This window comes from Halichoerus grypus, chromosome 2 (assembly GCF_964656455.1).
Source record: "Halichoerus grypus chromosome 2, mHalGry1.hap1.1, whole genome shotgun sequence".
Lineage (NCBI taxonomy): Eukaryota > Metazoa > Chordata > Mammalia > Carnivora > Phocidae > Halichoerus > Halichoerus grypus.
In genome coordinates this window covers 89,051,127-89,078,948 of record NC_135713.1, presented here as the reverse complement: position 1 = coordinate 89,078,948, position 27,822 = coordinate 89,051,127, and the positions used below count along the sequence as shown (strand labels likewise).

The following is a 27,822-nucleotide window of genomic DNA, read 5'->3' as shown; positions in this document are numbered from 1 at the left end:
TTAAATAATCTGTGGCCTTAAATAATAATTGTTTAAGTGGAAAATAAAAGGGAACGTAGTATTCACATATTATTTTAAAACTATAGGGGCGTCTGGGTGGCTCCGTCGGTTGAGTGTCTGCCTTTGGCTCAGGTCACGATCCCAGGGTTCTGGGATAGAGCTCTGTGTCTGTGTCGGTCTCCCTGCTCAGCAGGGAGTCTGCTTCTCCCTCTCTCTCTGCCCCTCCTTCTTGCTCTCTCTCTCCAAAAAATAAATAAAATCTTTGGGGCGCCTGGGTGGCTCAATCATTAAGTGTCTGCCTTTGGCTCAGGTCATGATCCCAGAGTCCTGGGATTGAGCCCCACATTGGGCTCCCTGCTCTGCGGGAAGCCTGCTTCTCCCTCTCCCACCCCCCCTGCTTGTGTTCCCTCTCTCTCTGTGTCTCTCTCTGTCAAATAAATAAATAAAATATTAAAAAAAAATAAAATCTTTAAAAAAATAAAAAAATAAAACTATATTTGATGAGATAACCATCTCTGTTCTCCAGGTGTATTTTTCTCCTCTTACATTTTATATATGTAAATATATCTTATATCTTCTCCTCTGTTCTCCTCTACAAATTGAATGACTCCAAATCTACATTATTATGATTAAGTAGATCTAAGCCCATTACACTCTCTTTTCATTATAAATCCATCATGATGAACTGTTTAGACTTTTCTGTACAATCTTACAATATTATAGGTTCTCAAATAACTCTTAACCCAACCATTAACTTTAAGAATTTAGTCTAAGGAGGGGTGTCTGTGTGGCTTAGTCGGTTAAATGGCTTACTCTTGATTTCAAAGCAGGTAATGATCTCAGGGTCGTGAGATCACCCCACATTGAGCTCTGTGCTCAGCAGGTAGTCTGCTTGAGATTCTTTCCCTCTGCCCAACCCCGCCCCTAGCAGGTGCTCTCTTTCCCCTTCTCTCTCAAATAAATAAATCTTTAAAAAAAGTTAAAAAAAATGTTATTTTGGGGGCGCCTGGGTGGCTCAGTCGTTAAGTGTCTGCCTTCGGCCCAGGTCATGATCCCAGGGTCCTGGGATCGAGCCCCGCATCGGGCTCTCTGCTAGGCGGGAAGCCTGCTTCTCCCTCTCCCACTCCCCCTGCTTGTGTTCCTGCTCTCTCTCTCTCTCTCTGTCAGATAAATAAATAAAATCTTTTAAAAAAATGTTATTTTTAACCAAAAATCAATATACAATTAACTCAATTAAAAAGAAACAAACAATAGGTATAATTGTTAGACTCAAGAAAGAGATTCATGTTGAAAATTAAGAAGAGAAAACCAAATAACTATATGAAAGGTCTTAAAGATTATTGGGCATGTTTTAACTATCTTATGTCATCTATGAGTGTCCTATAAACCTCTTTTCCATGAAAGTGCTCAACCTGGCAGAGAAAATTTTTTGAGGTTAATACTAAATTTGCCACTTAGCCTATCACTTTAAAACAGCAATTTTCAGTTTCATAAAGTGTAGAATTGTACATTTTGGCAGTGCCACAACAGACTTCATGCCGTTCCATTTGGAATTTGATTAAAAGAACAACTTAATGTCACTTTCCACTTCTACTTTTCTAATTTTTCAATGTATTTCCTAAAATGAACAGAAAATAATCAAGTTTTCCCTTTTTTTAAGAGAGCTTTTACTTTTTCCTACCTTATAAAGAAACAGACTACTTCATAGCTAGTAACATAAAAATAAATATCTATAAATATATCTACATGTTCATCAACTTTTTGCATTGCCAATAAAAACTGTTAATTAAAAAAAAATTGAAAAGTAAAAGGAAAGCAACTACCTAACAATCTATAGTAAACTGTAAAACCACCCACAAATTCTTTCCCCTCTTGCATCTTCACCTTTTCAATATGAAGGGGCAGGTCCTCTTACCAAAACTGTTGTTAGCTAAAGTGACATAAACTGATATTTGAAAAGTGCTTATAATTTGGGCTTGATCTTTCTTACTGCTCTTGGGACTTTTCCACCACCACATAAGGAAGCCTGATTTAGCAGAGACAAACTATCTCAGCTGAGCCATGTTCCACTACCCAGCACCAGTCAATGAGAACACCTACGTTACTCTCAGAATTGAGAGATAAATGGTTGTTTAAATCCACCAAATTTGTAATGATTTGTTAAGCAGAAAAAGCATAATGATACACATCCACTATCATTTCATTCACAAAAGTATTTATCCCCAAGCAATAGAAAGGTTATACTCTCAGAAAGAAAACAGACAATGGTTAAAATGATACACATCGGTATTTCCTTTAATGTGTTACATTTTCTTTTCTTACAAATAAAAACTGTACCACAGATTGGCTCTTATCTTTTTTCTGGGCAAGAGAGGATCTCTACTTGATACTTTCTAAGGTTCTTTGATACTCTGTTTTTTTTTTTTTTCTTTTTTTTCTTGAGTTAATATATATTTGTTAGGGCTTGGAATTGCAAGCTAACAAATTCTAATCATTATAATTAACCTTAAAGTAGCAACATTTTATTTATTTATTTTTTTAAAGATTTATTTATTTATTTTGAGAGAGAGAGAGAGTGTGTGTGGGGGGGAGGGGCAGAGGGAGAGGGAGAGAGAGAGAGAACCTAAAGTAGACTCTCGGCTGAGCAGGGAGCCCAACGCGGCTCTTCATCCCAGGACCCTGAGATCATGACCTGAGCCGAAATCAAGAGCTTACCTACTGAACCACCCAGGCTCTTCTAAAGTAGAAACATTTTAAAATTAAGAAGCTAATTGTTTATAAGGTATGCTATAGAGATATTTACATATGTAAAACGAAATTAATTTTCTATAATATATACAAAATAAATGACAAAAATTTACCCTTAAATCCTTAACTCTTCCATCTTAACTGTACAATTCTATTCATTTATATGAACACACATTTAATCCTTCTAATTATCAGTAAAGTTAAATAAATACAACTCTGAAAATGAATCCCCTGAGTCTAGTTGACCGGGAAATTTCTTAGCAATCATCCATGGCTAGCAATTTTTGAGAAACTATTTTAGTCTATGCAGAATAGCTCTCATTATAATAATTTCTAGAAATGTGGATTCAATCATGAGATATCCTTCCTTAGACCAAGAAGTAATCTTAAAGGGGAAAAAAACTGACAACTACTGGTAATTTTATCTAATATATAAATAATTTAACTGAAATTTATAAAATCTCTCATTTTGCAACCAAAGTTTAGAAATCTAAAAATAGCCTTGCTCTACCCAAGATATCTACTTAAACTTGTTAACATTCTGATATTTCATGATCACTAATAAGTCTTTCAGACAGTGCCAGCCTTTATTACACTACTTGATATTCTGACAGTGATCACCTTCTGAAAGGTAAACATGAATATGCTATTCATGGGGCAAGATGTACAAGATGTACAGTGCAAATTGTTGGGGTTTTTTAAAAAAAATTATGAGACTTTATGTTTCTGGGGTAAATGAAACCAATTTCTTATAATGAAATGGAAGCAGGAGGACAGATTAGCAGTGATGAGCTCTGAGGGCTACAAATTTAAAAGAACCTGAATTCATGTTAGAAAAGGAATACCAATTACCAAAGGAAATAAGTTTGGATGGAATATGATAGAAGAAGACAGGAGAAGACAGAACAGGATGAAGCACCTTCATGTTTATTAATCTTTCTATATGAGAAAACCTGGTCAGAAGCCAATGCTACTACAGAGAGGATAAAGGGAAGAATTACAAATGACATAATATGCTGCCTTTGTTATCCTATACTGAACTACTCTCATCACATAGGTACCTTGAATTTTTTTCTAAAAGTGATGATGGGTTTTAAATTACTACCAAATTCCAATGTTTATGTCCTTTGGCTTCAGACTGATAGTTTTTATAGGTTAAATGTATCCTAAATATTACTGAAATATCTACACGAGTCAGCTAACATAGTTTATTCTTAGTAAAACACAAGCTTGGATGTTATGTCATATTTCTTAATCATAATGACATTAGAATTCCATGTTAAAGGAAAAACCTCCCTTGGTCCAAACTTCCCTTTCAATTTACATGCTCTCTCCCCATCCCTATGCAATGAATTTGCTTCAGTTCCACTCTCTGTTCAAACACCAACTTCTCAATCTTTCTTAATAATCTTTCCTAAAAATGTACCTCCTTTTATTCTCCCTGACAGTTGTCTTTATTTTTCTTTTTGGAAGTTACCATGATAAGTATGATGGTTTACTCTCTAATTCCCCATTTGACTAGAAGGTCTATAAAGGGAAAGCCTATTTTTCATGGTTATATCCTTAGTGCCAAGAACAGTGTCTGGCATATAGCATATATTCAATAAATATTTGATGGATGGATGAATAAACAAATAAATGAACAAATTGATGAATGTTATAGCCATTTTTTAAATCAAAGACTTGATTTTGGGGGGCAGTTTTAAGTTCACAGCAAAATAGAGAAAGGTAAAGTGTTTTCCCATATAGTCCCTGAACCCCACATATGCATAACCTCACCATTATTAACCCCACATATGCATTCCTCACCAGAGTGGTGCATTTATTACAATTGATGAACCTACATTTACACATCATAATTATCCAAAACCCATAGTTTGCAGCAGGGTTCACTCTTGGTATTGTACATTGTATGGATTTGGGCAAATGTATAATGATATGTATCTAACATTATAATAGCATGAAGAGTATTTTCACTGCCCTAAAATCCTTTGTGCTCTGCTTACTGTGTTTTTCGTTTCAAATTTCACTTGTTTATTACTAGTTTAAAGAAAAATAATTGACTTCTATATAGTAACCTTGCATTCTACAATCTTGCTATAATTGTTTATTAGTTCCCGAATTTTTCTGGGAACTAGGATTTGTTTCTACATAGATGTTCATGTCATCCATGAAAGGATAGTTTTATTTTTCCTTCCCAATATGTATACCTTTATTTTCTTTTCTTGTCTATTGCATTGGCTAGTAATTCCAGTACAATATTAAAAAGGAATAGTGAGAGGGAGCATCCTTGTCTTGTTTCTGATCTAAGTGGAAAAACTTCAAATTTCTTACCATTAAATATGATTTTAGCTGTAGGCTTTCTTTTTAAATGTTTTATTTAAATTCAATTTAGTTAATATATACTGTGTTATTAGTGTCAGGGGTAGAATTTAGTGATCTATCAGTTGCATATTACATTCACTGCTCATTACATCAAGTGCCCTCCTTAAGCCGACATCACCCAGTCACCCCATCCCCCCACCAACTACCCCTCCAGCAACCTTCAGTTTGTTTCCTATAGTTAAGAGTCTCTTATGGTTTGCACCTCCCTCTCTGTTTTTATCTTATTTTATTTTTCCTTCCCTTCCCCTATATTCATCTGTTTTGTTTCTTAAATTCCACATGAGTGAAATCATATGGTATTTGTCTTTCTCTGACTGACTTATTTCGCCTAGCATAATACCCTCTAGTTTCATCCACATCACTGCAAATGGCAAGATGTCATTCTTTTTGATGGTTGAATAATATTCCATTGTGTATATATACCCATCTTCTTTATCCATTCATCTATCAATGGACATCTGGGCTCTTTCCATAGTTTGGCTATTGTGGACACTGCTGCTTAAACACTGGAGTGCATGTGCCCCTTTGAATCACTATTTTTAATAGATATTTTTTATCAAGTTGAGGAAATTTCCCTGTATTCCCAGCCACTTTTTAAAAATCCTATATCTAATTCTTCCATGTGCCACAATCTAGCTCTTTCTCCACAACTCCAGCAAACTGATGTTTGCAATATCATTTATCAGTCACATGTAATCAATATAAATGTTTATCTTGGTCAACTTCGCCATCATATTTGATACTGCTGATCACATATGCCTTGAAACATGATTTACCCCTAACTTTTGGGGTGTAATGCTTTTTTGGTTTTTCTTCTATCTTTCTGACCACTCCTTCTCAGACTCCTTTATAAATTTAACTTTCTCTACCTATTGCTTAATTATTGATGAACTTCTTATCAGTTTCCATTCCTTAGTCTTTTCAAAATTTATTCTGCTTGTGGATTGACTTATACACTCCCTAAATTTATACAATTTATACAATAACTGTCTGTGTAATTATAACTTACAAATATATGCCTGACTTCTTAACTAATATCTAGCAAATTCCTCCAATTCAGTATGTGAAATATTCAACTCATTTTCTGCCTCTCAAGACATGTATCTTCAATTTATACTACCTCAGTAAATGGCATCAAGTTGCTTAGGCCAAAAACTAGGGATGCTACTTCTCTACTCCTCCCTTTCTCCACACTCCTTTTATTCAATAACCCCATAAGTCACCAATAATTATCGACTGTATCCTTTAAATACTTACTGGCTTTCTATATTCCATTCCCTTTGTTGCCTAAGCCAAACCATCATGTCTGACCTGGTCGCCTGCAGTAGACTTCAAATCGTTCCCCTGCCTTACTGTGTTCTATTTTTTTCCCCATATTGTCATATTATAGTGACAATGATCTTCTAAAAGTACAACCCTCTGCATGTCTCTAAGTATAAAGTCCAAATTCTTTAAAACATCATGCAGAATCTGCCATCCCTGCTTTCTCCAGATCCATCGGGCCACTATATGTCTTCCTTTTAAACTTCCTTTTAAACTCTTAGCCACATTGAATTTCTTGCAGTTCATGGATTTATGAGTTTTCTTATCTCTATTATCTATATCTTATATTATCTAAATACTTTTACCTTTCAGCTCGCTAGATTGGAATTAATTTTTATAATCATGTGAAAATGTTATTTTTTGAGGTAGGCATGCATTCCCTGACATCCAGCTTAAGATGAGACACCTGCTTTATATTCTTATGACTCCATATGCTTCCACTATCACAACACCCATCATATTCATCTATTTATTTATTTATCTGCTTTCCTTGCTAGGCAGTAATTTCTGTAAATTTGTGTACCATGGCATTCCACCAGATATGTAACTATTACTTAGCAAGTACTCAATAGATATATAAGAATATAAGAAAACTAAGATTTTTTTAAGTCAATCACTTACTTTGTTTTCTTTGATTGCATTAATATACTATGTATTTGAGTTGTAAAAGTTCACAGTTGCTATTATTTTACTGGGTTAATTTGACAGCACACAGAGAAGAATTATGCCATGGAACTTAGATAATTCAATAATTTCCAAAATTTTCACAAACAAATTCTAAAATTTCACTGGTAATAGAAATCTCCATATGAAATAAACATGTCAACATTTGGCTCCAAATTACACAGTGCCATACAGGAATGTAAGCAAGTAATTGGGAAGAAATTTGGGACTTAACCACATGGTGGCCTGTCTGCAAGTCCCCTGGAGAAAAAAAGACAGCATCCAGTGCACATCTGTGCAAACAGTGGTTGATCTGGCTGATGTCTTCAAATCTGAGGATGTGAAGTAGGTTCTTTTACCCTTTTCTTTAATCAGGGAGATGTTTTCCTATTGCCTTTTGTGGCTATCAGAAGTGAGTTGTAATAACTCTAAGAGGCTGAGAACATTAAAGTGTGGAGGTATGTCTGAATAGGGAGATATGTGTGGGAGAGAGAGACAAGGAGACAAAGAGAGAGGTAAAAGATGGATATTAGAGTATAGAGACAGATTAAGAAATAAATCTAAGAAAAACAATGTTGTCTTGTGAATCAAGTTCACAAATCTGAGCAAATCAATTTCTCCAAGCTTCCACACATAATATAGGAATGTAGGTGATATGAGGATTGATTGCAAATGCAGGAAAGTGTTTTGTGCTTATCTGACACTAGATGCTGTAGGAGAGAAGAATAGAAGTACAAAATTGGAGAGGATCTCTTTTAAAATAAGTAGCATCAAGAACTTAAAACAAAGTTACTATAAAGTAATGAGGTTTGAGGTAAAAATCAAGAAGTGATTTTTATCTCTAAGAATAGTGTATATTTGAAATTCTCCTTTCTAGATGTGCTACAATGAAGAGAGTATCTGTTTGATTGTAGAACAAACAGGGTAGAGATAATTTTTAAAATTGGAATCAAAACAAAATTTCTTCTAAGCAAATGTAGAAAAGATTTTTTTTCCTTTGGAAATTAAGAATAAGGAGATTTAGAATTCATATAATCACAAAATTTATATGGCTTAAAGGTTAGAATAAAGCTTGGCCACATCTCCATCTTTGGGGGGATTAATGTGTAAGTAAAAATACATCAATGGCTGTGAGCGCTGTGAATTGTGTAAGACTGATGGATCACAGACCTGTACCTCTGAAACAAATAATACATTATGTGTTAAAAAAAAGAAGACGATAGTAGGAAGGAAAAATGAAGGGGGGGAAATCGGAGGGGGAGATGAACCATGAGAGATTATGGACTCTGAGAAACAAACTGAGGGTTCTAGAGGGGAGGGGGGTGGGGGGATGGGTTAGCCTGGTGATGGGTATTAAAGGGGGCACGTAACGAACGGAGCACTGGGTGTTATACGCAAACAATGGATCATGGAACACTACATCAAAAACTAATGATGTAATGTATGGTGATTAACATAACAATAAAAAATAAAAACAATACAAAAAATACATCAATGGCGAAAATGAAAATCTTCTGTCTTTTAAGATATTACATTAAAATACCTATAGCTTTTTTGGGGGGGGGTTGTGTAAAATTCTAGTACACTCTAGTACACTGCTTTCTGCACTGGTGCTACCTAAAGGTATGGGAAGAACAACAGAAATGCACCACCAAAGTAATAGATTTTTTCAAACTAAAAATGCAGGATGGTCTTTAATGATCTAATGTTTCATATATTTTGTCCCAATAAGTAGTTTAAAAATATGAAAAAAAAACCTCAGGTAGGCTAGAGATTAAAAGCATTGCTACTAAATGTTTTTATTTAACAAATATTCAGTATTCCCTTATTATATGCACGAAAACATGGAGTTGAGAAAGAAGTAATAGAAAGGCAATTAAGGTAATACATGTATGTCCTAAAGAGGTATCTAACCTGACAATTGTGTTTGACTTCCCCTTATTTTCTCACCTTTAAAAAAATTATTTCACAATATAGCGAAGTTGTATTTAAGAAACCATGGCCATTTTTTAAACTTTTAGGATACTTGTTTTCTATTATTTTAATGTTATAAAAGCAAGCCATTAAATTAGAATTGGTATAACTAATATGCTATGCTAAATGACAAAGCAAATATAAAATGGATATATTTCTTACAAGAACTCTTAAATATATACCATGGAAGAATGAGGTTGCTTAAAACATATAATAAAAAATATAGCTTAAGATTATATACTATAACTACCTGATTTCTGAGTATCATAAGTATTTTAATAATATATAATAATGACTGAGGAAAATTTAATTCTATAACCATTTGATTCCTCCACAGTCTCATTTGAACTGCATAGACTATGGCAGTATATTTCGTTTTTAAAGTGTTGTTGCCCATAGTCTCATTTTTCTGATAAAATGATAAAAACTGAATTAATTTAAAAATATGGACCAAAGATTTCAAGTATTTACTTTAAAAATCTATTAATATACTGATTTTTAAATTATTTAAACACATTTGCCTCTTTAATTCCAGATTTGGCTCTTAGAAAATAGCAATAAAAACATTATATACTACAAATGTAAGGCACTGTCAGTTTGGGGTTAGCAGGCTTAAAATATAACACTAAAGTTTTATTCTATTCATCTATTCCTGTTAGGAATATTTATGACTATAATTTTCTTCAGAGATACAGACTTTCCTGCAGATATGGTTCTCATATTAAACTGTGAAACTCCCCGTACATGTTTGGAGACTGGGTCAAGGTGGTTACAACAGTTTTATTTCAGTGGCAGTGTATCAAAGCCCCTACACTAGCAGTGAGTTAATAAAAGCCTTGGAAGAGAATTGTATTTGAAATGAATTAAATAAACAAAGTACCTTTCTGTAATAATACAACTGTTTCAGAAATATTACATTCATACTAATGTCATATAAAAATGTCATATAAAAATACAAGAAAACACATTTAACAAATAGAGCACACTAAAATCCAATAACTAGTGGTCAAAAATGGCAAGTTAATAGTTTTATTTAATTATTCTTTCTTTCATTCATTCAATAGTTATTGGGCTTCTACTATGCATAAAGGTACCAGGTTAGGTGCATTAGATACAGTGATGAGTAACTCAAACTGTTCCCTTAGTATAGACACTATTACTTCTCTTCTTCAAAACTATTTTTCAAAAGCATTCAAAACCTCTGAGTTTTCCGGGGCGCCTGGGTGGCTCAGTTGGTTAAGCGACTGCCTTCGGCTCAGGTCATGATCCTGGAGTCCCAGGATCGAGTCCCGCATCGGGCTCCCTGCTCGGCAGGGAGTCTGCTTCTCCCTCTGACCCTCCTCCCTCTCATGCTCTCTGTCTCTCATTCTCTCTCTCTCAAATAAATAAATAAAATCTTTAAAAAAAAAAACAAAAACCTCTGAGTTTTCCAAGATTTATGCTGGTTGGCAGAAATTTAACCCAAAACATGTTTAGTTTTCCTATATTGAACAGATATAGTTCACTTTTTATTTTTCTTGGTACAGATGTGAAAAAAATATAGAAATGTTTTCAAACTTAATCATCATATTACCTTTAATCGCTATACAAATTTACACAGTGCTAAATTATTTGAAGTACAGCTATTTCCTTAATGGGAACAATTTGGAAATTATGGAAGTTATCCTGAATCCATAACTATACATGCCAATGAAGTACTTCACAGATGAAAAAAAAATTGAAATATGATCAATGACTACTCAATATTTGCAAAGCAAAGTTTTTGAGAAGACTCTGAAGAACAATGCAGCTGAAACATCATCTTTGATTTATTTATAGTCTTAGAAAAGTAATGATTAGAAGACTACAAAATACTGATACTATCAGTCACTAAAATAAGTTCTATTTTATTTAGAGTGGCTAATTTAAATAAATTGACTTGAGTGAGAATAAAATTTTAAATGTTTATCAATATTAGAGAAATAAAAATTTTATTATGTTCAAGTAATACTTGTAGTGACTTTGAAGTATAGCATTAATCACTAAAACATATTTTTAAATTATTTGAGAATACCACTAATACAAATATAATTTAACTATAAAATACAAATTATAAAATCGGAAGTACTACAGAGGAGTAAACTGATTCACAGCATACAGCAAATTGTACAGAATACCCATACTGCACCACGCCAAATTTGTCAGTCACTCATGCAAAGAGGATAATAACTGAAATGCTTAAATCTTGCACTTACCAACCTCCACAACACTAGAACAGTTGGGATCTGTGAAGCCATCTGGACACTCACAGGAAAAGGAATTGTCAGACAATCCTGACGAACAAACACCTCCATTTTTACATGGATTGGGATCACAAATATCACCTGAGAAATAAAGAAAGAGATAATGAATTTTCATTTGTCTCAGGCATCGAAATATACTATAAAATTTCATATTCTGTCTTCCTTTGGTAAAGTCATTATACTGTTTAGATTTATATTTGAATCCATGTGCTTTTAAGAGAGATGGTATACAACATAAAATTAAATTTTCTAATTCAAACATTGCATATTGAATAGCATACTAAAAGTTATTAACTCAGTTTGGGGTTCCTTCATTATATGTAAATGAAATATTGTCTGATTTGTTAAAGATTAACTGAAATATCTCTGGCAGACTGATTTATTAATTACTCCAGTAAAAAACCTTTCTAAATCCACACACTTAACTCTGGAACTTTGCAATTTCTCTCACTAAAGGAGTGGGGTTTATTTGTGGATCCCTAGAATCTGGGCTTGCCCATGTAACTTGCTTTGGCCAATAGGACGTTAGCAGACTTGAAGCCAGCAGAGATATGAAAAGGCACTTGAATATTTCTACTTCTTGGAACCCTGTCAGGGCCATGCAAATAAATTCAGGCTAGCTTGCTTAAGAGAGGTAAGAGAAACATGGAAGAGTAAGAAAGAAACTGCCACAGAGAAGTAAGTTGTGCCATAACAAAAACCTATAATATGTGGCCTCAGCTTTGGTACTGGGTGGTAGATGGTACTGGTGGAATCTGGAAAGGCATTGAAAGAATGACTACAGGAGGCTAGGAAAATGTGAGACTGCCCTACGTTATGTAGAGAAAAGCAGTTGGTAAGGTTGTCACCTGAGAAAACCTTAGTGAAAGAATATAAACCTAATGACCTTTTGTATATGAGTAATGAGATTTCCAGGCAGAATGTTAAAGTGTCAATTGGCTCTTAATACCTGCATTGATAAGGTACTACAAGAAAGAGATGTGCTAAATAAAGAAATGATGAGTTTGAAAGTAAAGGAATATAGAGAGACCAGGATTTGATATAACCAACCAACCAACCAATAACAACAAAAACTATGTCTCAATGCCAGCCTCTCAAACCAGTGAAAGATCAAATCCAGAGCTTTGTCAGAAAGACATGGCCTCAACATAAACATCAAACTGAGGATATGGCTAGAAAGCCGTTATGAAAATATTTCAAATAATTCAGATACAGCCTGAAGGACCCCCTAGGCTAAATAAAACAGCTTCCAGAAGTCTTAAAGGTATTATCTCCAAACAGCTTGACACACCCAAAGTAGCACTGATTAAGTCTTAAGTGAAAAGCAGGCTTCAGACAAAGTCATGGGTATGGTTTTATTGCACTACTAGTGATTTATCCCAAAGATACAGATGTAGGGAAAAGAAGGGGCACATGCAACCCAATGTTCATAGCAGCAATGTCCACAATAGCCAAACTGTGGAAGGAACCCAGATGTCCTTCAACAGATGAATGGATAAAGAAGATGTGGTTCATATATACAATGGAATATTACTCAGCCATCAGAAAGGATGAATACCTACCATTTGCATTGACATGGGTGGAACTGGAGGGGATTATGCTAAGTGAAATAAGTCAAGCAGAGAAAAACAATTATCATATGGTTTCACTCATATGTGGAATATAAGGAATAGCACAGAGGACCATAGGGGAAGGGAGGGAAAACTGAATGGGAAGAAATCAGAGAGCGGGACAAACCATGAGATACTCTGGACTCCGGGAAACCAAACTGAGGGTTACAGAAGGGAGGGGGGAGGATGGGGTAACCAGGTAATGGGTATTAAGGAGGGCATGTGTTGTGATGAGCACTGGGTGTTATACGCAAATAATGAATCGTTGAACACTACATCAAAAACTAATGATGTACTATATGTTGGCTAACTGAACATAATTAAAAAAACCTCTTAAATGGAAAAAAATTAACAACAATGTATAAGATGAAGAGCCAATGAATGTTTTTAACATGTATTTTAAAGTTTTGACATGGTCATATCTATATTTTAAGATGAGTATTCTTGTAGCATTTTACAGACTACATTTGAATGGGCAGGTTGATGACTGATAGAGATAGTTCAGTAGCCTTTCTGTCTATCTCTTTATATATCTAGGTAGCTAGCCGCTCAGCCATTCCTCCATTCATCCATCCATTTGTCCATCTATCCTCCTTGAGTACCTATTTTATAGCAGGCACTGAAGTCAGTGCTGGGCATACAGAACTAAAGATAGTCTTTACCATCAAGAAGTGCAGAGTCTACTATGTGAGATAAAAAAGCATGGACAATTACTACACACAGTAAGAGCTGTAATTAGTATACATGATCCAAAATGTAGGATCAACAAAGACCTCTAAAAGGATTCAGTGTCATCAGGTGATAACAGTAGAGGAGGGAGTACCTGCTTAGCATTCTAGGCAAACGGTATAGCATATACAAAGTTCCTGCTTCATGCCAGGAACATCAAAGAGGCCACTAAAATTAGAGCATAGATGTGTATGAGAAATAGAGAGAAAGGAGCTCAGAAAGTAGCATGGTCATATAAATAAAGGCCCTGAATATGCTGTGCCAAAAATTTTGAAGTTTACCTTTAAGCGCCAGAAAATCATAAAAGGATTTTATGCACTGGAAAGTATATGATCACATTTGTTCTTTGGGATGATAACTCAGGCAGCATTGTATTGGATCAAACAGAAGAGTCAAGGCTGAGGGCAAAAGGACTAAGCATTAATCTCTTGAAGCAGTCCCAGAAAAAACTGATTTTCTTAACCCTTTTCAAAGACAACTACGAGCAGAGAATGCAATGGAGGCACCATTCAATCCCCGATTCAGCTAATAAATACTGGGTAATAAAAAAAGAAATGAAAGTCCCCCAAATCACTACTCCTCCTCCTCCCAGATAATTAATCTAGAAGTAAAGGCATTACTGTTGAGATTTTCTAGCAAGAGGCAATCATCAGTTTGAAAATGATATCATCCCTCTCTGCTTTAGGCATGAGCAAAGCAACATAGCTTTGTACAGTCTGACTAACAACATTGTCATCTACTAAACCACTACATTGCATGAAGATAAGTATTAACACCCAAATATTTTTTTTTTGATGAGAATCAGTCATAATTCTGTGTATTATCAATACTACAAAAAGAGGAGTTCTTTATTCCCTAGACCAGGATCTGTTGCTGCAGCAATCTCAACAGATCAAGGCACACTGTAGGTATTTCTAGTCATTTATTTACACTGACAGAAGCAATGTCTAGAGGAGAAAGGCATGAGTAATATCCCAGAGGTTCTCAAGCATACAGACTACATTGATATATTTATCCAAAATCAAGTACCTTTCATTCTTACCCCTTTCACTCCTATAACCAAGTTCCTGCATAGTTTATTAAGTGATGTGAGCTTACAGTCCTGCTAAACCAGGGACCACGCAAGGTGGGAATGCCTGGTCCCTTTAATTATCTCATCATGATGGGAAGTTGTGGTGTCCTGAGAAAATTATCTTGGTACGTGTGCTGCTCTTTCTAGGTGATAATACTTAATCTAATCAGTTTTCTACCAGGTGTGGTATGCCAGTCATATGATGCTTCTGTGGTCAGAATAAGACAGGATGATCGTTCACCCCTCACTACATCTTGTAGATACCAGCTCCTGTTTAGCTGACCCGTTTATTCTCTCTTGTCCTTGAACTTTTTTTTTCTTTTTTGCTTGTGTCTACTTATTTCTAAAACATTGTACACTTGTGAAAATTCATCTTATATGTTATCCCCCTTTTTGATATTTACTCAGTGTCTTTTTGAAAGGTAGGAAAGAGGTAATAGATTTGACCAAAATGTACGAGTTAGAATCAAGATAACACTATGACCAAATTGATGTGGGGGTTGAGGGAGAGCAAGAAATCTGGATTGATGTCTAGAGCTCCTGCCTGTATGACTGGTAGTTATCTTTCATAAGGAAATTTAATGGATTTAATTTTAAAAGAATTATTGTGTCTGAAAAGTCTGTGGGACATCCAAAATGAAAATGTCCCATAAAGCTACTGAACATGCAGATATGGAAATGGGGAAATTTTGCTACAATATGGATTGTTAAGTATGAATGTGAAAACTATATTTCAGTGACTCTTTAAAGGAAGGGCAGAGAAGGGGAGGAGGGAGTAGAGAGAAAAGAAGAGAAGAGGAGAGGAGAGGAGAGGAGAGGAGAGGAGAGGAGAGGGGAGGAGAGAAGAGGTCCTTGGGCATACCAACAAATAAGTGAGGAAAAATAAGGAAGAGTCTTCGAAAGAGAAAAAAAAAAAAAAGGAAATTAGTGCTAGGCCCTTTCCACTTCAGTACAGATACTCAGTTCATTCACTTAGTGACTTTGTATGTCAAAGTCTGCCCGAGATTAATAAAGGTCCCCACATGTACCAGTGTCAGGTGGGCGATGTCAGCAGAAAACAAAATTCTGGCCTTGGATAAAGTAAAGGATAGACAACAGAAGCCCATCAAACATAATTAGGGTTATTATAGACTGTGCTTTAAATCTGCTGCCCCACATCTAATTATGAAATGCACCCTGGTGTCAGGTGGGTTCTCCATGAAGTAAAGGCTAAGACAAAGTTAAGAGTGCAACAAACTTATGAAGAAGTAATGTCTGTGGAAGATAAATGAAGAGCAAGCAGTAATGGGCAGGAAAAGCCTTCATTCTGTCAGGCAGATCTGACACCTGTGAAAAGAAATGGGGGCGGGGGGCAAGGGGGAAGAAGGAGAATCGAGCAAGTGAGCCTCAGTTTGTAATACAAATTTGACAAAGTCTTAGCCAACCCACCAGGAAGGAAAGATGACTCTTTAGAGGAATCCTCCAAGAGCAGAAATGACCAGGCACAGATACCCTTGCCATGTTCAGTCACTGACTGCAGACACAGTGAGGCTCTAATGCTCCAGGGGGATCCTGGAAGGGCTGCAGATGGTCTCTGGAGGCTAACTCCATTCCTTGCAGCTGGACCGCTGATTTTCTTGAAGGGAGACTGCAGCAGTGCACTTCCAACGGGTGCCACAATCCCCTCACTCTCACCAGTGTCCTGGTTAGGATCAGTTACATTGTTACCTTGCTCTAAACCATCATATCTGAGCCTGCTGTTCTCTCTACTTACCCATTATCTCAATGGGTTGTACAGAAGAAGCTCGATGCTTTAAGTAGAAATAAATCCTCTAGCTGGAATTTCAAGTCTAATTAAAATGCACTGTAGGGATTTCTGATTCCCTGTCATTTCAATTAACCTGAGAAAGCATCAGTTCGGGTAAGAATCCTGATTAAAATGCAATAGATTCCTGGACCTCAAATCAGTGCTTTTTGTCTGTTCATTTATTTCCCAATGGATGTGTTGGTAGAGTCCTTTAAAACTAAGATGGAGGCCAGTACAAGAAGACAGGCTCCATATAGGAAAATAGGGCAATACACGATTTCATGGCTCTTTATTCCACTGTCAGCAGGCTCTTAAAATATACCTCTGCATATTGTAATCTGTGTGCAGCATTATACCTTGATGCTTCTTGGCTGGCTGGCCTCACCTGCTTTAGATTAGGACAGATGTGTTTAATTTGAATCTAACTATGTTTTACGATTCCATCTGCAGTTTATGGCAGACTCAGGCAAATTAAGCTGATGCCGATTTGCCTTTTGGCAATAGAATGAAGCAATTATTTTTCCCAGGGGCAAGAAATCATTGCAGACTAAATTGAACTTCCTGTTTTCCTGGTCTTTCTCCCACTCTCCAGGGTTCTGCTTAGAGTGGGACCATCCTGTCTGAATCCAACGTCCATCTCATTCTTCTCACTGGCCCACCACCTGTTGCTAGTCACCTGTTCAAGGTGATTCAGGGATTGTCTTATTTCATCTCATTATTAATTTGCAATCCATGATCATTTAGTCTAGATAGCAAAGTGTATAGGCATCTATAATACATCACGTAGCACTGCAGAAGACAATGTAAAAACCTTCTAAAAACCTAAAATCTCTTTATGTTTGTGGTATGTGTTTTTGTTTTTTCTGTGAGGTCAGTATACAACTATGCAACTTCTAATGACAAGGAGAAAATCCTATGTTGGCCTTACTCTGGAAATCAGGTAACAAGAAGAGCTAATTTTTCTCATTAACGTTTAAACTCTCAGATATTTATGTATTGTTTCCTTTATATGTTAGTGCCCTTCTCCAGTTCACAGATCAGAGAATCACTGATTCATTCATCATGTATTGATACTCCAGGAAACACAGTAGAGGCTGGGAATACAGCCTAGATGAAGACACATAAGGTTCCAGCACCTGTAGAGTTTCTATTATAGTGGAGGGGATGCATAATGAAAAACTAACAAATAAGTAAGCAAGGCATTGGTCCCTATAATAAAAGCCATAGCGAAGGGGGTATAAGAAGAGAACAGGGTGGTGAGAAAGGCAGTAAAAAGAACTGGTTACTTAAATAAACAGTCAAGAAATGCTTCTCTGAGGAGGTGTCACTAGACCCGAAAACCAAAAGATGAACGGTGCCAGTCATGTTAAAACCTAAGGAAGAGTCTTTCAGGCAAGGGGATAGCAAATGTATGGCCCTACTCATAGGCAAGAGTAATGAATTCAAGAAATGGAAAGGAGGTCAATGCATTTGGGACATGTTAACAAAATGTCACTAAGTGTTTTTTGTCAGCAACACAATTTTAGTAGCAAACAATTTATAATTTAAAGCCCCACATTTGACTTTCTGTCCTCATGATAATCAAGGGCATTTCTGCCAAGCCTATTCTTAATATTTATCAAACGTCCACTGAAAATGTATTACTGTATTTACATTCTAATGTTCTGATGTATTTGTATATTGACATTTTTTACATATTAATATATCTACATAGTACTGCTAATGTATTCATGTATTTACACGGTAATGTAAATATACCAATAATTTATTTGGATGAATGCATGCCTCTCCATTTTCTATGTTCCTTTAACAATGCTAGAAGTCACCCTGCCCTCTCTCCCTTTCTGCAAAAAAAAAAAATTGTATACAGGTGTAAAATTAAAAACAAAAAAAAATGGTAACATATAATTAAAACATGTTACTTCACTAACACAAAATATTATTTAATTTCTTCAGTATTTCCCCACACTAAATGTGAAGGATAGTGCCATACATATTCATATGTGGGAAAGTAAAATGCAGCGACCATTTAAAGTCATGTTTCACAACTATGACATTCAGGTCTGTGTATTACCACCTTATCTTCAGTTTATTGCTCTCCCATTGAACTTGGTAGCTATACTCCTATCATTTCGTTTACAAACTGAAAGAAAATAAAAGCTTTGTTTTCAACTGCACAAATTAAAATTTTAACCAATCTGTAAACAGAGTACTTGGCAAAATGAGCCAATTGTAGTATACAAGTGAGCAATAACTAGTTAAAATGAAATAAATTTCATGAGAATTTGCATACTCGACCTGGTAAAAGTCACAGAAAATATGAGCACCCTTATGAGTTACTGCCGGTGATATTGTGCACAACAAAATAAATGTCACTTTTTGAATCAACAATAGGCCTCTCAATTTACTTTGGGGCTTCCTGAGAGACCATTTGTGTTGAATATTGAAATTTCATTTGTTGTATGTTCTTTTTTTTTTTTTTTTTTTTATATTTTTTTTTTTCCTAAGATTTTATTTATTCATTTGAGAGAGAATGAGATAGAGAGAGAGCATGAGAGGGGGGAGGGTCAGAGGGAGAAGCAGACTCCCTGCTGAGCAGGGAGCCCGATGCGGGACTCGATCCCGGGACTCCAGGATCATGACCTGAGCCGAAGGCAGTCGCTTAGCCAACTGAGCCACCCAGGCGCCCCTCATTTGTTGTATGTTCTAATGAGTTTGATGCACACCGTTTTATTTTAAAGCCTTCTTTCATAAACTAAAGCTTATGAGTGCAGCCAGTTTAAATTAAAAAAAAATAGTTAAAAGGTTTGATCTGGTTGTTAGCTTCATATGTGCTTTCAAAATAAATTCTAATCGATATTTCAGACTATTACTTCAATTAAGAGGAAGAGAGAAGGAAATAAGATAAAAATGCCAAGAAGAATAAGTGTATCTGCATTGATAGGATCTGCCATTTTACTGGAAAATCACTGGACATACTTGCAATAAAAGACCATCTAATTCTACACCCTGGTGGCCACAGGGCCCCAAAATGACCATATTCAGCTATGGAAGACACAAATCTAATGACTAAATGAAGGAACTTCTTCAACTCAAAGCCACACAAAGGCTAACTTAACGCACATTATCTCTCAGCTGATAGCCAGTGGTTTATCACACTATTTTTAAAGACATTTTTCTTTTTAGATAATGTTTTATTTTTATTTCTAGATAATGTTTTAAATGCTGAGGGAATATTGAAGAGAATTAGAAGAAAATTAGCAAAAATTGTTGAGTATTGACAATGTGAATTTTGCATCCTTTAACACAGCCTCAATCAAGGCTAACTGCATGGAAAGACAAAACTATTTCAAGCTCTACATTTTGAAAGAAAATCTGGGCATATTTTGTATTTTAAAACACTCTGGAGAGTCCCTTAAAATAACAAAATCTAGAGTTTTTAGAATTGAAAGGGACATCAGAAATGATCTAACCCGGTGGTTCTCAAACTTTGCTATATATTACAATCGCCGGGGAGCTTTTCAAATTCCTGATGCCCAGTTCAATTAAATCAGAATGACTGAGGGTGGGACCCAGCCCTCCACATTTCTGAGAACTCACCCAAAGATTTCAATTTATTAAAGAAGAAAAAGAAATAACATAAAGTGAGGAGGGAAAGAAAGAACAGAAAGAAGATGGAAAGTTGGAAGGAAGAAAGTATGTATTTTCTGCCTTCATTTGAGAGGAAAGCAAATGAAGAAAAATGTTTAACTAGCTTTCTTTGTTGGTATATTATGATTATGAAAAAAAATCATTTGCAGGAAACTAGAATTGGCAGTTGAAAAAGAAAGGTACACAGTGTGTTAGGGATATTAGAATAGATACTACTTAATACTAACATGTATTGAAATCCTATCAAATAATTAGCTGAAACTTTATAAATTACCAGAAAATTGAACCATACAGAATTCTCAAGTACCATTGACTAAACTGTTTCTACCTATGAAGAATATCCATTTAGTCATTCAGTTTATATTTACTGAAGCCCATCTATGCTCCATTAAAAATGATAAATGCTGCACATACTATGGGGCCTCTGATAGACAATTACCTGTTCTCTAGAGTTTAAGAACAGACACCAATAAGTTGACAGGTAATTACCACTGCATGTTAGGTCTATGAAAAAGAAAACCGTGGGTGCCAAGGAAGCACAAAAAGGGAGCACCAAACTCAGAACTGTGATTTAGGAAGACTTCCCAGAAGCAAGTGATTTCCAATTCAAGGCCAGAGAACAGGTGGAGACCGGCTAGGCAATAACATGTGACAGGAGATTGGAAGCAGAGGGAAAAGTATGCATGATTGCAGGGAGCAGAGGCAAGGCATGTGTTTAAGAAACAGGAAGAAACTCACTTCGACTACAGAGAGGAGTGAACAGAAACGGCAAGAGGCAAGGCTGAAGAATATAAAGTGCCCAGGATATACAGTGTCTTTAAGAGACTCAAAAGGAGTCTGGGCATTCCTGAGCAGAAAGGACAGCCATTTAAGGGTACTAAGCAGGAGGGGTGACATGATTTGGACTTCAGATAACTCACCTTACCGTAGTTGGAGAATGGATTACAAGGAGGCAAAATTTAAGGGTGGAAGATCAGTTAGGAAGTGGCAAATATTATTCTGGCACAAGGGATTGCTGGCTTGGATTAGAATACTAACCACAGAAATGAAGAGAGGTGGATTCTAAAAGATATATTGAGAGATAAAATTTATGGGTCTAATGGTTGAAAGGAAAGAGAGCTAAAAAATGAATTCACCTATCAAAATTCAACAAAAAGTTCTGGTTTTCATTTTGATGGAAAACATGGTCTAAGGAGCAAGTCTGGGGATGGTGGTAAAAGAAGGTGAGGGATTCCATTTTGGAAATGCTTGGACTGAAGTGCCTACAGACATTCACTTGGAGATACTCAGTCAGAATTTGATTTTATGTATTGGAACCTGGGGAGAAAGGTTTGGGCTAGAGATAGATAAATTAACACAGAGTTGATTTTTTAAATCATGGGGATATAAACAAAATTTCTGAGAAGAGTGTTTGGATACATGGTCTAGAACCCATATAAACTTGCAAACTCTCTACATTGTAAACTCTCTGAAGTTCAGAATCATTTCAACTTAGCAAATTCTCCCCTGTGCCAAAGATCTGTGCCTGGCATATAGTCAGTGGTCTCCAAATAAAATGTTACCCAAATACAAATTGGGTGGGAGACAGAGGTTGGAAATGTATTTAAAATGACAGAAATTTAGCGGTACCCGAGTGACTTAGTTGGTTAAGCATCCAACTCTTGATTTTGGCTCAGGTCATGATCTCAGGGTGGTAAGTAGAGCCCCAAGTCAGCTCCATTCAAGCATGGAGCCTGCTTGATATTCTCTCTCCCTGTTCCTCTGCACCTTCCCCCCTCCCATCTCTTAAAAGAAATAATAAAATGGCAGAAATCTAACAGTGTTTTGGTGCTAATGAGAAGCAGCTACTAAAAAGAAGAGGTTAAAGATAAAGTAGAGAGGGAATACTAAGAATGATAGGGAGTGTGGAAAAAAACATCACTGAAGGGAAAAAAACACGGACAGAAAACACTGAGGGCTCAGTTGAGTTTGAAAACAATTGATAGTGGTGACAAATACCCAACTAGGTATCTGCTTAGAAGCCAACACCTGGATGTGTGCTAGAAGTAGAGGACCAATACAGGCATGTGGTTTCGTCAGATAGGTGTAGCGACAGTCAACAGAGCAAAAGAGTGACACCTGGCTGCTTCTGATTATTTTGAAAAATGCACAAGATAGTTTATTGAATTTTATGCTCCAAGATTATATATATTTATAATTATGAAAAAAATTAGAAACCCAGTCAATTGTTCTTTCAGAGAATATTTCAGTTCTTCAGTTGACAGCAAAGGACAGATGAAAAGATAGAATTTGGCTGCTGTATATAAATAACGCAGTACATCATGATGGCAACACTTAGTTCATCAATCCTTGTCAAGAACACAAACTCACACTGACTATAAAAACAATCAGGTGATACAAAGAAGATAAAATTTAGTGCCATGTCCAACTGTGTAAGTTTCACATTGCCTTCTTATTTAGATCTTAAATTGTCAATTCTGCCTCTTCTAAATGTAAAGCTACTCGGCCACAGTGTAAAAATAACCTCCAAGGAAAGCCAGTCTGCAACAAGTTGGCTAACTTGATTACTTATGAAACATGGGTACCCAAAGAAAGAAAAGGACATTTTGTTAATCATTGGATAACCCATTTTTTCATTTTTTTTTTCAGGCAGAAGGGATTATGTCATGTTAAAATTATAGAAAAAATTGTAAAGTCTAATTGTGTGTTTTATTTAGAACCTTGTTTGAAAAAGTTACAATTTAAGACAGCAGTAGAATGACAATTTCAAACTATAGCATGTGAAAGTTGAAGGAATATTTTTCCCTGTTTTAAGTGCAGCCCCAACTATTTATTGCCAGATGTTTAAAGTAGTCAATCATGTCATTACATAACATGTTTATAAACTGCACATCAAACCTGGCTGCATGATGTTTACCCATTTGGAGGCTGGAGAAAAAAAAAATCACAAAAATTAAAACTTGTCCTCTTCCAACTAAAAATAACCAATAGACACTTATCTAATTTATGGAATGGAAGTCATATTTTAAAAGTCAGATTTAGATCTTGATTAATTGTATAAAATAAACGATTTCATATTCACCTTTTATATTTAATATTTTCACATGAAAGCAACACTTTATAAAATAGTTGCTGAATGCTCTAATTCCATATAATGTATAAATTTTCAGAATTTAAATCTTTTTATTCACAGCCAACAGTCTTAGGGAGCAGAAACATAAATGATTTGGATAGGCCACTGTCTGTAGACATGCTTACTAATAAACATGAGAACATACTAGCTCTTTAAGTCTTTTAACAAACATGGAATATCTTATTCAGATTTAATGACTATATGGCCATTGTGTTTTCCTAAAGCCAGGAAGTTCCTGACAAGGAAAGATAGCTGAGCAGTTAACTCAGTGGAAGTCAGAAATTATGGGTGTTCTTGCTATCTTCTTGGTTTTCAACAGGTATTGGGTTTTGCTGTTAGCACTCCAATTTGCATCTTTATAGGGAGCAGCCTGATTGTAAGGAGGGAAGCAAAGTGCCCTTTCTTTAGGAGTTTCAGCCATCTTAATGGAACTCCATTCAGAATATTAGTGCTTTTATACTGAAAAGAGCAGGGAAATACTTAGGAAGCTAGCTATGTTACTCTTCTGGCCTACCAAATAGAAATGTGACTTGCTAAAAGGAAGCCATTAAGCACAGAAATGGACAACTGAGAGAACTTAAACACATTAAAAAACCCATTGCCTCTATTCTATCAGTGGTCTCCATGCTGCATTGGGTCACACACGGTGAGTCCTTACCGGGTATTCAATCTCTATCCCTCCTGTCCTCGTTTTTGTGATCATTTGATACCCACCAGCTCCTTCCCAGTCCCTGAACCAGCATTGATTGGAAAGGAAGGATTTTCTGGACCTTTAGCCTAATGCTCAGAACCCAGCGTAAGTATATCACTGATATTAGTGAGGTTCTGACCTTATTTGTCTTTCCCTTTTCTCATTGGTTTAATTACCTTATATGCAATTTTGTTAATGACTCAAATATGGGTAGTATCAGTGCAGTTTAGAATAATCTTGGATAAAATGCTTCAAGGTACATAAACCATTGGGAAATCCCCTGCCCCAAGCCCCCCATATAGCCTCCTTTTGACATACCTGTTTTGGTGACATAACTATCCATAGGACTGAAATCATGTACCCTGTTCCTGAAAAAATTCCTCTGATACAAATTACGTGCTTGCTCAAATTTCCAAATTTCATATACTCATGAATTCTTCTACTCCATCACTTAGCTGAACTGTTAGAACATTTTATTATTTTATAGTAATATTAGTTAATATTTTTGTGGCTTAACTATGTGCCAAACATTATACTAAGTGCTTTATGAGTATTAATCTCATTTAATCTTTATAATACTATCAGAAACTTTGTTGATATTAATAAGACTCATTTTACATATGAAAAAATGGAAATTTACTAAAGTTGCAGAATTTACCAAAAGACATAGAATAACAATGGCAAAGTGAGATTTACACATGGGTATCATGGCTTCAGAAACAAGAAACTATGCATGTTTGGATGGTTTCCCTTGGCCCTATTCTCTCCTTCACCTTCTCTCTTCACCTCTTCAAGATCTTCATTTCTTCCAGTTCTTTTCATTCTCTGACTAGCAGCCAATTATTTACTATTGTTGTATGTTGCCCACATTTCATCCTATGGATAACTTCAGCCTTTTGGTATAATCCTCCCATCACTTATATATCTGATCTTCCTTTTGCTTAAGGGGAACAACTCTAGGTTCCAGCCTGCAGTTAACATGGCTATGTCCCTTAGAATGAACTTTCTCTCCGCTGTGGACAATGCTTACTATAGCTGAAAGCAATGGTAGGCCTTTGATATCAGGTCAGATACTGGAATAGACCATGTTGCAAAAATATCCTATGGTGATCTATTGATTCCTTGATGATATATTTATTCCCTAATATATAAATTATTAATTAGATAAATCTCTAGAGCCTGAGTATTATAAAAGAAATTCATCTATTACACCCAACCTTATTTGGAAAATTATGTAGTTGACCACAGCATATGAATCATTGAATCAAGGACAGCAAATCCTAGAATAAGATCTGATCCATAGTAGACTCAATATATATCTGGGGAAATAATCTCAGACATATATTTAAATGAACGTATATATATGTTGTCTTATAAAAAAATGCAATGACGACAATCACATGAAAATAACAAAATACCTGTGATAGAAATACAGCTTAAGGTAGCACATCTCTGTAAAAATTGAATTAGAAAGAGTTTACTGTTCCTCCTATTGAATGGCATCTGGCACCTGTAGATCAATAAATCACTAAAACAGAGTTTTAGGAATAAGGAATGACTTCTGGACTAAGTGGCTAATTACTGCCTTTTTTCAGTTGTGAAGAATACTTTAAGCAACAGAGTGAGGTGTGCATTTTCTCTGTATGAACACTAATCCTCTTTGAAACCACGTTATGCTGACAAAGATAAGATTATAACCAACTTACATAAAAGAGCAAAATGACTCATTATTGAAAACTTAAGTGTAACATGCAGATTTAAAGTAACATGGTGAACAATTCAGAAATTGATATCACTATCATCCTAATTATGTGGTCTGTATTGCACAAAAAGCTACTCTGAACCTAAAGTGTTTTTTTTTTTTCTCCTTTTCCTCTTAGGGTTTAAGGTAACGATAATGACAAAACCTCTGTTTTACTGAGCATGTACTATGATCCAAACACTTTTATTGTTAGAAAAAAATCAATTGCCTCTAGTTGAAAAAACTGGATAGCCACATGAAAGAGAATAAAACTGAACTCCTATACACAAAAATCAACTCAAAATGAATTAAAGACTTGTGTGTAAGACCTAAAGCCATAAAACTCCGAGGAGAAAACAGAGAGGGTAAATCTCCTTGACATCAGTCCTGGCAATGGTTTTTTGGATTTCATACCAAAAGCAAAGGCAACAAAAGCAAAAGTAAACAAGTGGGACTACATCAAATTAAAAAGCTTCTGCATGGCAAAGGAAACCATCAACAACGTAAAAAGGCAACCTACTAAATAGGAGAAAATATTTGCAGATCATATATCTGACAGGAGGTTACCATCCAAAATGTATAAAGAACTCATATGACTCAATAGCAAACATATAATCTGATTAAAAATAGGTAGAGGATCTGAATAGACATTTTTCCAAAGAAGATATACAACTTGCCAATAGGTACATATAAAGATGCTCAACATTCCTAATAATCAGGAAAATGCAAACAAAACCAAAAATGAAATATCACTTCATACCTGTTAGAATGGCTATTACCAAAAGACAAGATAAAACGTGCTGGTGAGGATGTTGGTGGGAATGGTGTTCCAGCCACTGTGAAAAACAGTATGGAGGTTCTTCAAAAAATCAAAAATAGAACTACCATATGACCCACAAATTCCACTTCTAGGTATATACCCAAAGGAAATGAAAACAGTATCTCAAAGAGGTATCTGCATTCCTGTGTTCACTGCATTATTCACAGTATCCAAGACATGGGAACAACCCAAATGTCTGTCAATGAATAAGTGGATCAAAAATATGTGGTGTATTATATAAAATGGAATCTTATTCAACCATGAGAAAGAATATTCTGCTTTTTGTGACAACATGAATGGACCTTGAAGGCACTATGCTAGGTGAAATAAGTCAGACAGAGAAAGACAAATACTATGTATCATCACTTAATATATGGAATCTTAAAAAGCCAAATGCATAGAAACAGAGACTACAATGGTGGTTACCAGGGGCTGGGCAAGGGGGTGGAGGATATGAAGAGATACTGGTCAAAGAGTATAAGCTTCCAGTTAAGAGACAAATAAATTCTGAGGATCTAATGTACAACATAGTGATCACGGTTAATAATACTGTATTATACATTTCTAAGTTGCTAAGAAACTAAATTTTGAATGCTCTCACCACAAAAAAGAAATGGAAATTATGTGACATGATGCAGGTGTTAGCTAAAGCTACAGAGGTATCATTTTGCAATATATAAGTGTATCAAATCAGCATGCCACACATCTTAAATTTACTCAGTGTTATATGTCAATTATATCTCAATGAACCTGGAAAAATAAAAATTTTGTTCATTGTAAACATTTAGATAATACAGTAGTAGAGAAAGCAAAAAGCACCATTCTCTTACACTCCCATCCCTAAGCTATAATCATTACTAATCTGAATACATCCCACAAAACTTCTCTGTTTAACTCTACTCATTTCAATCTAATATTTTTTAACTATAAAAGAAATGAAGGCATATCTTTTTTAAAGAAGATAGAAATTCATTACATGGATTAAAAATAGCCACATTCTTTGATTTTCATTCTCAAACCCTAGAAGTAGCCCCTGTTAGCTCTTTTTTTATCCTTCCTGAAATTTATAAATACTTCTTTGATATTTGTTTTACACAAATTGACAGAAATGGCATGTTTTTCCATAACTCGTTTGTATTGCTTTACAGCGTATTTCAGAGACTGTCAGCATAAAGACACTTCATTCTGTTTAGCAAATATATGGTATCCAAATT

At 35.4% G+C, this 27,822-nt stretch overlaps 1 protein-coding gene across 2 annotated transcripts in view; it reads right to left on the bottom strand.

The window, feature by feature from the left end:
• The window catches only part of EDIL3 (EGF like and discoidin domains 3), a 396,995-nt gene that overhangs the window by 268,064 nt on the left and 101,109 nt on the right, over positions 1-27,822 (bottom strand). For both annotated transcript variants that reach the window (XM_078067084.1, XM_078067083.1), the window contains exon 2: positions 11,328-11,456. In XM_078067084.1, the coding sequence (XP_077923210.1) occupies positions 11,328-11,456 (129 nt within the window). The remainder of the gene's footprint in view (positions 1-11,327; positions 11,457-27,822) is intronic.